The sequence below is a fragment of the Podarcis tiliguerta genome (assembly GCF_965153285.1).
Source record: "Podarcis tiliguerta genome assembly, chromosome: 4".
NCBI lineage: Eukaryota > Metazoa > Chordata > Lepidosauria > Squamata > Lacertidae > Podarcis > Podarcis tiliguerta.
In genome coordinates, this window is record NC_139537.1 from 80,253,313 (window position 1) to 80,266,560 (window position 13,248).

General features: G+C 42.0%; 1 protein-coding gene across 6 annotated transcripts in view; it reads left to right on the top strand.

Annotated features, from left to right (window-relative positions):
* Window positions 1-13,248, top strand: part of NALCN (sodium leak channel, non-selective) — a 193,958-nt gene that overhangs the window by 9,204 nt on the left and 171,506 nt on the right. For all 6 annotated transcript variants that reach the window (XR_014510429.1, XM_083437568.1, XM_083437570.1 and 3 more), the window contains exons 2-3: window positions 509-655; window positions 1,937-2,119. Coding sequence is in view for 4 of the 6 variants with exons in the window: in XM_083437568.1 (XP_083293694.1) it covers window positions 548-655; window positions 1,937-2,119 (291 nt within the window). In the remaining 2 variants the exon portion in view is untranslated. The remainder of the gene's footprint in view (window positions 1-508; window positions 656-1,936; window positions 2,120-13,248) is intronic.

Consider the following 13,248-nt stretch of genomic DNA (forward strand, 5'->3'; position numbering starts at 1 on the left):
TAACACTGTTGCTCATGTTTGTAAGTGGTCTGGGTATTTTGATTATATCAAGAACCCATTTGAACTTTTCAACAATTGAGATATACTAAGCAATTCCTATCCTGCCAACCTAGCAGTTCGAAAGCACATCAAAGTGCAAGCAGATAAATAGGTACCACTCTGGCGGGAAGGTAAACGGCGTTTCCGTGTGCTGCTCTGGTTCGCCAGAAGCGGCTTAGGCATGCTGGCCGCATGACCCAGAAACTGTACACCGGCTCCCTCGGCCAATAAAACGAGATGCGCGCCGCAACCCCAGAGTCGGCCACGACTGGACCTAATGGTCAGGGGTCCCTTTACCTTTAAGCAATTCCTAATTTCTTAGAGGCTAGATTGTGGGAGCAGGAGGAAAGTGAAGTGAAGCTGACCAGAAATTCCTGTCTAGTTTGGGCAGAGCATTAATTTATTCTTTAAGATGGTCAAGCGGCTTTTATTTTTTTTCTTGACATGATAATGTTCTTTTCTTTTGCAGGGAATTTCACAGTTTTAGATAACCAAAGCTAATTTAAGTATGCTTAAAAGAAAACAGAGCTCAAGGGTAGAGGCCCAGCCAGTGACAGACTTTGGTCCCGATGAATCTCTGTCAGACAACGCTGATATCCTGTGGATTAACAAACCAGTAAGTTTTTTTAAAAAACATTTTAAAGTCTCAACCTTTTATATAAGAGCCTGATTAAGCCATAGTCTTGTTAATTCCCATTGACTTTAATATAAGAGATTAAAGTACATGCTTGTTGAATTCAAGGGGTTGCTAAATTGCTCTCACCAGAATATGTGTGTATGTGTGTATCTTACAGATGCTTGAAAATTTTCTGTGACATAAATTTGACTGCCTTTGGACTTCCAGAGTCTTGAATGGATAAATGAGTGAACGTATGAAAAACTGTGGAAAAGGAGTGTGACGGGGAATTAGGTTATGTCCCGGTTGATCTCAAAGAGGGACTCAATCCCACTTTTGTTCTCCATAGAACTTTGATAAGGAAATCAGGCCATAGCTGTCAACTTTTCCCTTTTCTTGCGAGGAATCCTATTCGGAATAAGGGAATTTCCCTTAAAAAAAGGGAAAGGTTGACAGCTACGTGGGGTGGCATACGTTTCAGTAGATATGTACAGACTTGCCCTGTTAGAAACAGATTTTATTAAATATGAGGTAAAGCAGTTATCAAATGCTGAAGTTAGAAATGTCCAGAATGTCGCTGAATAATATTTTCCCACCTTTTCTATATTTTAAAGTTCTGAGAGTGTGGAACTAGCACTTTTATAATTATTTATTCCTGAATACATTGGACTGTGTTCACTGTCAGTCCTTCTAGACCCAATGAAAATAATGGCTATGACTAATGTAAGCACATTCATTTCAGTGAATCTACTCTTGAGTATATCTTAGTTCGATGCCTTAAGGCAGGCTTCCTCAAACTCAGCCCTCCAGATGTTTTGAGACTACAGTACCCATCATCCCTGACCACTGGTCTTGCTAACTAGGGATCATGGGAGTTGTAGTTCAAAAACATCTGGAGGTTTGAGGAAGCCTGCCTTAAAGTTTGGATACCTTAAACCTTCCTGAAAAAAACTGGCAGGAATGTGAGAGAATAACAGATAAAGTATAGACTCTAAAAGTTACACGTTTTCTTTGTTTGAAAATAGTTTCTAATCTCCAGCGGCGATGGTGGTAAGACAGGCAGAAAGAAATGGTACAGCACAGAGCAAGAATCTGAATGATTCACACAGCTGATTTAATTGCAAAAGAGAAATAAACCGCTTTCTTCTCTCCCTCTTTGAGTGGAAAAGTTTGCTCCAAGCTGTAGGTCATGAGATCTCATTAAAAAGAATAGTTAAATGTCATATATTTGTACTGTTAAAGAAGGTGATGAAAGCCTTGTTACTGCTTCTTGTTTTTCAGTGGGTACACTCTTTACTACGCATCTGTGCCATCATCAGTGTTATTTCGGTCTGCATGAACACCCCAAAGACCTTTGAACATTATCCTCCTCTTCAATATGTGACCTTTGCTCTAGATACACTACTGATGTTTCTCTACACAGCAGAGATGATAGCAAAGATGCACATCCGTGGCATAGTGAAGGTGAGCTTTTCAAACACTATTTTAACGTGTGTGTTTTTTATTTTTTTTTAAAAAAAGACGAGAAATAGTACATTAGGTCCTGATCCTAAACAAATTAGCTGGAAGAAAGCATCATGGATCTGAGGGAAGCCTATGTTGAATCACGTTGGGCAATATCTTGCTAAGTAATACCCGGAATAGACCCATTAAAATCAATGGAAAGAAGACCAAGGAGGAGTGGCAGACTAAATTAATGGACTATGCCGAAATGGCAAAACATACTGGAGCAATAAGAGAACCAGAAAAAAGAAATAAATTTCTTCAAGGAATGGGGAAAATTTGTGGAATATTTGAAAAGCTTTTGTATACAGTTAAATTCATTAGTAGGATTAACGTAAAACAAGCAGTTAAATTTCTAAAACTGAAAACTGAACAATTATATTAACAATTAGTTAAGTTCTTTGACTTCAGTGGGTCTCCTCTGAGAATGACTAAGATTCAATGTCGTCCTGTAAACTCCAGTCCTGAGCATATTTATTTGACAAAAGTCCTGAGCATATTTATTTGACAAATATTATTTATTTGATTAAATAATAAAGTTTAGGATCAGGATACTAGGCCATTCTATTATTTTACTGTATTTTACCATTCCCCCTCCCATCATTTTATGTGTGTGTGTATGTGTTTCATGTTGGTGTTTATGAAAGAGGGACTGTGTGTGTGTGCATAAGAAGTCATATAAAAAGATTGGATAATATGCCAACTTTCAGTCAGAATATTGTATATTAATCTTTTGAGACACTGTTTAAAAGGTTAATGAATATATAGAACAACAATAAGGCCTTGTAGTACCTTAGTCTACTACAACAAACCCCACAGTTTGGGCTGTAGTCTTTCAATTCTTTGGAAAGCCTTTTCTTGAAATCCATCTGGCGCCAACATTGATTGACTTGGGTGGCAGCCAGCACTGTGGTCTAAACCACTGAGCCTAGGGCTTGCCAATTGGAAGGTCGGCGGTTCGAATCCCCGTGATAGGGTGAGCTCCCATTGCTCAGTCCCAGCTCCTGCCAACCTAGCAGTTCAAAAGCACGTCAAAGTGCAAGTAGATAAATAGGTACCACTCCGGCGGGAAGGTAAAAGGCGTTTCTGTGCACTGCTCTGGTTTTACCAGAAGCGGCTTAGTCATGCTGGCCACATGACCCGGAAAAACTGTCTGCGGACAAACATCGGCTCCCTTGGCCAGTAAGGCAAGATGAGCACCGCAACCCCAGAGTCGTTTGCAACTGGACTTAACTGTCAAGGGTACTTTACCTTTACCTATTAAAAACCTATCTCTTTAGCTAGGCTTTTAATTATGTGGATTCTTAATGTATTAGGCTTCTGACTTTTGTAGTAAGGAGAAGTAGTTATGTTATGCTATGTGTTATGTTATGTTATGTTATGTTATGTGTTGTTATGTTATGTTATGTTATGTTATGTTATGTTATGTTATGTTATGTTCATATTGTTCTAATGCACTTGAATAATTGTTTCGTTAGTTTGATTTTATATTTGACGCATCCCACACTGGGATCACTTGAAGGGTGTGTTAAGAATAAAATTCAGTTAATAAGAGAAATGAATATATATTTAATTATCAGAGCTGCTTAAGCTTAGTACCCCCCGCCCCCCACAAAGGTTCTGTACCACGATTACCCAAATTATGCCTCAAGAGAGTTTGATATTACAGCCTTGATAAAATCATGCACATTTAAGTAAATTTCTAGCTCGTTTTTTTTTTTTTCTTTACCTGGACCGAGACGTAGTGCTCTTGTGGTGGAGCTCCATTCATGTGTTTGCAGGTGGTTCAAACTGGATACAGCAGACGGGTTAGCAGTCAGAGTTTTGCCAAATTCAGGTTCTGAGTCATTTCTAAGAGGGAAATCCATGTGAATCTACATTTCAAAGTGTCTGCAGAAAGAAAAAAAACTCCTACCTTTCGCTGGGAGTAAGAATTGGCCACACTAACCTTCCCAAAGTGGACATCTTAAACAAACTTTGGGAGACCACAAATGGGCATAATAAAATTCCTCATCCGGGTAGGATAGGCTTTCCAAAAGGAAACAAAAGGCTTTTAGCAGGTATCAAAAACAATACAGCAAAGGCGCTTGCCTGATATTACTAGCCAGGAAGTTCCAGAGCATGGGTGCTGCCACACTAAAAGATCAATTCCTTGCAAGTATAGACCAAATATTGCATGGAGCTTGTAAAAGTACACGTTCCATGGATCAAAGTGGGCATTTGTGGTGTAAGGCAGTCCTTCAAATAAGATAGTGTCAAGCTGTTGAGGGCTTCATGTAACAATAGTAGCCAATAGAATGGTATGAGTCATTCATAAAAGTGCTCTTGACTAGTTCTACTTGTTCTTAAAAGGAGTCCATTCTGTCCTCTCTCTCTTAGCCAAACCACATTTTGCATTAAATGTGTACTTTTTAAAAACTTTAAGTGAGGGTCATGGAGGGGAAATCAGGACTGAGACTGTGGCACGCAGGAAGGGGGATTTAGATCAGCAACACTCCCCCCAGCAGTGGTCCAAATGAAATCTACTCCCAGCTGCTTCTCTCCAATGCCAAACAGCTGCTTTGGGGGGGGGGTAATTTTTTCTAGATCATTTTGTGGAGGGAAAGGGTAAAAATGATTCATTTCCACTCATTGTAGACACAAGCCTGGTTGTGATTACGTAGTTGTTATTTTAAGTTTTAAAAGCAAGCACGTATTGTGATGCTAGTTACGCTTTGACTCCCGGTGTGCATATGAATTGGGGGGGGGGGAAGGTTGCATTTTTAGAACAATGCCAGTGGGAGCATCCTCTGCCTGCTAAGGCTATTTGAGCACGGAAGGCAATCTTCATTGGGGTCGTGGCTTGGGAGGAAAAAGTTGGACCTCCCTTGCTCATGTGCTTTGGTCAAAATGAAAACCAGCACCCCCAGCTTAGAATTAAATTGGGGGGACGACGACACACTGAAGGTGCAAGCTATGCATTTGTGAGTTGCATGTCTGCTTGTGGGTGAGGAATAGAATTAGGCTAGGCAAATGTGTCAAAATCAAGATATTATTGAACTAATACAATATGTCTATCTTGCCATCTGTGCAGAATAGGAGCATCTTTTATTAATGGGTGTCTGCTTCCCTTGGCAAGCCTTGTATCCCAACACTGTGCCTGGAATTCATAGGAGGCTAACCTTATATCAAGTCATTGGTCCACCTGGCTCAGAACTGTGTGCTCTGACTTGCAACAGCTCTCCAAGCTTCTGGAGGTGCCAGGGAACTTTCTGATTGCAAAGTTCTGCCCCTGGGCTGTGGTCCTTCCCCTGTGTTGCACTTCTAGATAGCAGTAGTAGCCTGAAGCCCTTTTTGTCAACTCAACCCTGCAGTCTGAAATGGGTCATAGAATTGTAGAGTTGGAAGGGACCACAAGGGTCATCTAGTTCAGCCCCCTGCAATGCAGGAATCTTTTGCCCAATGTGCGGTTTGAGCCCATGAGCCTGAGATTAAGGGTCTCATGCTCTACCCACCTCAGTTCTTTGGTACCTTTTGTAATACACTGGACCAGCAGTTTTCAACCTGTGGGTCCCCAGATGTTGTTGGACTACAACTCCCATCATCCCTGAGCTCTAACCTTGCTAGCTAGGGATGATGGGAGTTGTAGTCCAGCAACATCTGGGGACCCACAGGTTAAGAACCGCTGCACTAGACTAAGGCTGCCCAGAAGAGATTGTCTAGAGGCTTCGTATAAAATGTGGTATAAAATGTGGTGGTCCATCCCGGGTGGGATAATGGAAGTGTATTAGAAAGAGCTTTGCACTGGTTCTCCAAAATCTTCCAGCTGCTTTGTTGTTTTACTTTCACCTTTTATCCTTGCGGCAAATATTTTAATGACTTTTGCACATTCTGCTATCTCACTTCTCGTGAATTCAGGGTTTCATGTGCATGACTTCACCACAGCAGAATGTTCTGTAAGAACGACTTGTGAGATGGATTTGCAGGTGCTCGCTCATCTAATCAATCAAGCGATATTGCGGCACTGCTTAAGTGCAGTTGCTGGGGCACACCAGAAACTCCGCAATAAGCCTGAAGTGCATGGGCATCGCTTTGCTTTTCCTGGAGGGGTTGATCCTTTGCACGTGCTCAAAAGGGATCAGTGTTCTGCATCCAAGTGAATGCATGTGAAACAACTGCAGGTTCCCATAGGGCCCTTCCCAAGGGCCCACCCCACCTATCTGGGGCAGAGAAAGGGACAGCCAGAAGTCGTGGTGGGCGTGCCAGTTAAATAGCCTTTCCTGCTGAGGAGGCACTCCTCTGTTTTGTTAACTGGCAATAAGTGTGTTTTTGTGTGTTTTTAAGAAAGGTTGGCGCTGTGGGTTAAACCACAGAGCCTAGATTTTGCCGATCAGAAGGTCGGCAGTTCAAATCCCCGCAAAGGGGTGAGCTCCCATTGCTTGGTCCCCGCTCCTGCCAACCTAGCTGTTCAAAAGCACGTCAAAGTGCAAGTAGATAAATAGGTACCGCTCCGGTGGGAAGGTAAACGGCATTTCCATGCACTGCTCTGGTTCGCCAGAAGCGGCTTAGTCATGCTGGCCACATGATCCAGAAGCTGTACGTCAGCTCCCTCGGCCAATAAAGCAAGATGAGCACCACAACCCCAGAGTCGGTCATGACTGGACCTAATGGTCAGGGGTGCCTTTACCTTTACCTATCAACAAGCTTCCTAGATAAACTGGCAATACTACTCAATATTTTCACAGATGAAAATAGGGGCACTTTCTTTTGCATGAGTGGCTGGGACTAGAGGCAAAGCTTTGTTGTCTTGATGGACGATGGTGGGCCAGCACAATCCACCCTCCAAACTAGACAGCAGGACCTAAAAGAACATGCCGAGCAGGATGGCTCTAGATGACAAAAGTAGTGAGGCAAGCCACCTGCTACACAGAAAGTCAAATACATAAAGCAGTATATGCATATACAGTGGTACCTTGGTTCTCAAACTTAATCCGTTCCGGAAGTCTATTCCAAAACCAAAGCGTTCCAAAACCAAGGCCCGCTTTCCCATAGAAAGTAATTCAAAATGGATTAATCCGCTCCAGACTTTTAAAAACAACCCTTAAAACAGCAATTTAACAAGAATTTTACTATCTAACAAGACCATTGATCCATAAAATGAAAGCAATAATCAATGTACTGTACTATACAATAAATAAGACAGTATTGTAGATGATGAAAATTAAAATTATTATTTTTTCTTCCCTGCACTGATGATAGTCATTGTTTGGAGGGGGGGGCTTTTATCCATTTCCGCAGTCACACAATCAATCAGTCAATCAATCAATCAATCAATCAGTAGCCGAACTGGGCCCCACACAGTCACAAAAACAAATTAACCAAAAAAAAGCCTCAGAAACAAAAACCCAAAATAAATAGCAAAAACAAAAGCGCCAAACTTAAATCTGTTCCGAAAGTCCATTTGACTTCTGAAATGTTCGAAAACCAAGGTGCAGCTTCTGATTGGTGCAGATACCCCAGAAACAATAGCATTGTACATTCGGCTTCTGAAAAACCGGAACACTTACTTCTGGGTTTTTGGTGTTTGGGAACCAAGGTACCACTGTATGCTGTTCTGCATTTATAGAGAGGACATTGGTCCCATTTTACAGCTGGGAAACAGAGAGCTGCAGCAACATGTCTCTAGTCTAAGAGCATCTAGTATGTTTGTGGCCAGAGTACCACAATAAATACATTTAGTGAGCATATGAGAATTGTATTCCCATAATCTCTGTACAATTACAGGCTTCTACTTCCCCATCAAAAGATTTGGAGGTCTTTAAGCAGAGGCTTGACAACCATATGTCAGGAGTGCTCTGATGGTGTTTCCTGCTTGGCAGGGGGTTGGACTCGATGGCCCTTGTGGTCTATTCCAATTCTATGATTCTATGATTGTAAGATCAAAACTCTGCTCCAGCACATGCTGGCAGATACTTTCCAATATGGTATCTGTGGCAAATGGATGATTAGTTTCGAGAGAAAACAGGCAATAAGAAGTTTAGTATTCCCTACTCTCTCCATGGATGCCTCACCTTAAGTTTGTGTCACAGGAACATTTCTCATGTTTTAGATTTCCAGTCTTTTCTACTGTACATCAGGGGCGCGGAATCTTTGTTTTGTTTTGTTTCTTCAACCTGAGGGCTTTATTCCCTTCTGGGAAGTTGCTTGAGTGCCATATGCCAGTCATGGGAAGGGCCAGATGTAAAAGTGGACAGAGCAACAAATTCAGTTTTCTTTCCTATGTATGAAAGGCAACTCTGTACACACACTGACACACCCCTCTCTGTCCAGAAGAGGCTTTTTCATAGTTCAAGGACACATCCTAGACATACAAAACCAATTGGACTCCAATGTGCTCTACATGGGGCTACCTTTGAATGTGACTTGGAAGATACAACTAATCCAGAATTCAGCAGCTAGACTGGTGACTGGGAGTGGCTGCCGGGACCATATAACACCCGTCCTGTACTGGCTCCCAGCACATTTCCGAGCACAATTCAAGGTCTTGGTGCTGATCTTCAAAGCCCTAAGCAACCTTGGCCCTGTATACCCAAAGGAGCATCTCCACCCATATCTTTCAGCCTGGACACTGAGGTCCAGCTCTGAGGGCCTTCTGGCAGTTCCCTCACTGCGAGAAGTGAGGTTACAGGGAACCAGGCAGAGGGCCTTCTCGGTGGTGGTGCCCACCCTGTGGAATGCCCTCCCACCAGGTGTCAAGGAAATAAAAAACTACACAACTTTTAGAAGACACCTGAAAGCAGCACTGTATTGGGAAGTTGTTAATGTTATGGTTTTATATGTGTTAGAAGCCGCCCAGAGCCCCAGCCAGCTGGGCTTGCTATATATATATATAATTTAAAAAATATTTTTATTGTTGTTAGTATTTTTATTTTTATTTAGGAGCAGTGAAGGGTGTGGCTTGTGGAGAGTTCTGGGGAGACACTATCCCTACTCTAATGCCTGATGTTTTGTTTGTTGGCAAACACTCATTGACCAGAACCTTAATTTGTCTTTTATACCGTCCGCAGCATCAAGTGGCTTCTGGATGGGGAGAGTTTTAGTAAGGTGGGGGAATGATATCTTCTTCACCATAATTGCTTGGTATTGTGCCAAGGGACATGCCAGCAGGGCTGGGTGAGCAAGAAGGGTTTAGTTACACCATATGGGGATCTCCCTGCATATGGGCATGGGTTGGGTCATTTATCGCTTAAACATCTGTGTTGCATTTCCAAACTCATTCAATCTGTATGAGGCTGGCTGAGGATCAAAATGGGAATCTGGCCAGGAGAGAGGTGTGCCTCTAGCATGGCTGGAGACCCTGCCCTTACAGAAACAGAAGCATATGTATTTGGGGTGTGGCCTGCACACACCCCAGGCCCTCAATGGATGCCCAGGTATCACTTGGCAAGTATTGATTTGTGGGGAATTGGATAGATTAAGCTTAATGCACTCACCCAGTTCCTGTTCCCAAAGCAATTGTTGGCAGCTCTGTTTGGCTCTGACGCCTGACATCCCTCTCAGCTGAGTCTGTTTTCTGAATGCGTTTTCTCTCTTCTCTTGCTTGCTCTGTGCGCATTTGTTCCAGCTTCAGAAGTGACCTCTTCACAAACCCCATTTCCATAGGCTGCTCCTCTCTTTCTGCCTCTGTGCTGCTAACTGGGGAGGGCACCAGTTGCCGAACCCTGCACCAGGTCTTTGATAGCTAGACATTTCTGTTGAACTCCCTTAAAGAAGGAGGTTGGGGCAGGGGAGGCCATCCACATTTGCTGAAGAATTTTGCTGCTTAAAAACAAAACAAGTACGGTGGCAGGAGCTGATGGAATAACCGCAGAGCCAGCGAAAATATATAAATAATGCTTAAAAATAGCATTGGATACTGTGGTGAATAGTTACACACCAGGGGGAAAAGTGTCCTAGACAATTTCACAACCTGGAAATAGCCTCTCTCCAATTTGCCGTTCCCCCAAGAAGAGTCTTTCCAGCTTCACCATCTGCTAAATGTGAATTCCTTTAGAATAAGAGCATACCTTCCCGCCCACTTCCTTACAAGTTGGTTCACCTGCAGTGCTCAGTTTCTTCCTTTGCTTCTTCCTGATTGGGGGAGGGTGTAAATACTAAAAGGGGGGGGGAGGTGAAGGTATAGTTTAGCAAAAATGCAGATTAGTCAGACCATGCTTTCCAGTCCCAGAGGTGCTATTAAATATAGGATTGTTTGCAGCATTGGAAAATACATTACAAAAGAGGGGTGGGGAGCTTGTGGCTCCTTCATATGTGCTAGTTACTGGGGTGTAAAGAATTCTTCATCCAGACCCTCAGGCCTTCCTATCTGGAAAAGGTTTCCAGGTTAGTTTGGGGGATCAGCCTGCCATTGTTTGTGACCAACCTGTTTGGTTTATCATGTGATGTGCAAACCAAGCATGCTTCTCCAGAAAGCCAGGAGATAGGGACATTATCCCATGTTGGCACAGGGAAATCAATTTACATAAATATCCACAAGCAAGACCTGCTGTTTACAGTTTAGCCTCCATTTTGTTCCCATGTTAATGAGCTTTCAGCTTAGGTTGAACCACTGGGCCTGGGCAAAATATCCCCTTTCTTCTCTGTTTGGGTCTTGGCTTAGCCAACTGAGTCCTGGTTCTCAGAAGTTGCTAATAAGAAGATGTAATGAGACCCTATTGCCATCTTTAGGCAGAATGGCTGAAGAAGCAGGGATAAGACTTAACCATGGTTTGCTCAATATAGTTGTAACACATAACCATGGTTAATGCAAACCATGGTTTGTGAATCCACTGCAAAGCCATAGTTTTAAATTCTGTCCTTCAGCCAGTCCTTCCCTATGAGTTAGGAGTAAATAAGTAATGCTTACCATGGTCAGGAAAAACACAATTGTTAAGTATTTTGTGTACAGGGGAAGTTTGGGCAGGGAGAAAAGGCCGTTTAGCTTGCAGTTTGTTGAAGGCTTGAGGCAAGTAGAGGAATGATGTGGAATTATATAACCCAACTTTGGGTGCACGCAGTGTTACTGATATCCCTACTATGAAAATAAAATATGCAAACAAGGGGTGGGGAAGAAGGTTTTTTTTTTAATCTTTTGTTGTTTGATTGGGACAAGAACATTGGAGAGGAGAATAATAGCCTTCAAGAGTAACTAATTGACCTTTGTACATCGATTCACTCATTTACTGTGCAGGCAAACTTGGTATCAGTAGATGCAGCTCAGGTGTGACTCATTCTTCTCCACACAGTAAAGTTATAGAATACTCTTTTCTTAGCATCTGCTTAACACAGGGCAAGGTATACATATATATATTCCACCAAATTTATTCCTGTATTTGTGCTAAGCAAACTTCATTTAGTCTCTAGCGGAAGGAAGGCCACAAAACAGTTCAAAATTCCAAGCAAAATTTTTAAATTAGTTTTCAGCAGAGGTTTCTCCCTTAATGTTCTAACTTGAATTTTTGGATCTTTGTATTCAGCTGCAGGGGGATTTTCTGTTATTCCTGTCAAATGCTTGAATGGTAATTTCAGAGCCTCTCGTGTCTTTCACCATGGAAGTGATTGACAGTCTCTTACTGTGATGCCTTTCATAGCAAATATGATTGATAACCTTAGCCAAATTACATGCTTACCCTTCGGTTCTTAACTTCCAGCCCCCTTCTCCCTTTCTTAATTGCTTCAGCTAACCCCCTTCTCCCCTTCCTTTTGTCTTCTCCCATTTTGCTAATCCTACATCTCTGTGGTGCCTGATACACTAGAATGTTCTTGCTGATTACTGGAGTTATATTGGCAAGACTTTGCGCTCGTAGGTGTAAAATTACTGGATTTTGCACAGTGGGGCCATTTGCAAGTTCTGGGTGTACTCCACAGAAAAATAAAATGCATTTGAATTATTCTGTGTGCCTCTTATTTGGCTCATATTGTTCCTTTTATGAAGTTTGGGAATTATTATTATTTTATTTGCTAATTGGTTTTATTTAGAGAATAAAATACTTTTGCTTCCTAATCCTTTGTACCAACAGGCCTTTAAAATGTACTTCTAATATATTTTACTTTATTTATTTATTTTAAAAAATAGTAGCCAGGTTTAGTATGTGTGTGTGTCTTGTATTATATTGCATAGACTGACATATGTTTCATATTATATTGTGTTGGAATAACACATCTCTGGAGATGGTTAAAAATAGTTTTGTGTTTTTATGCAGTTCACCATCCCATTTTAGAAAATGCCTTCTTGGGAGCTGCTTAAGCGTGTTTCCAATTACTGTCAGGGTATTGTTTTTTCAGGCAAATTACTATATTTTGAGTGGTATTAGTATGAAGGTCTGGGACCAGAATGTAAAGAGGAGGCCTGGGGAACCACAGCAGGCATGCAAGCAATGGACCAGAAAGGAATTCAGGACAAATTACATATTAAGTGATGGAAATTCTGTGGTTTTCACCAGTCCCTGCCAGCATAACCAGATGATGGGAGTTGTAGTCCAACAATGTCTGGGTGGGCACAGGTTCTCAATCCCTTGAGAAACAGGTTTAAAGACTAGCAGAAGGAAGGCAGAGGAAAGAAAAATACAGGTGCAAATTAAGAACACACAAGAGTATTGAGTGGAGATGAATCTCAGCTTAGTAGCTCCCAGCATGAGCTGTTGACCAGCCTGTCAACAAACCTTTCATGATTTGTGAGCAGCTAGGGCCAAAGGCAAGCTGGGAGCAAATTACTCCCAGGTGAATTTGGCTAAAAGTCAATAGAGAAGACTGACGAGTGCTTTGTAGCAAAGGCCAGCCGTTTTCAGATGGCAGGCATTGGTTGGGTAATCATCTATATTATTTTCTTCTTCTGGGAACTTAACATAAATGTTGCCACTGAACTATGATATCTTCTAGATTGAGCCTTCTTCCAGTTTTTTTAGGGACTGAGTTAGGGTTTTGGTACTTGTCATTATTTTAGTTTTGATTCTCTTCCTTTGCTTTTAGGACCTTGCAATCTGCTTTTGAGCCAATAGATGGATATACACACTCGCACATACGAGGAGAGGGAGGAAATAAGAAACTATATACTGCAGTTATGGAAGATGCTA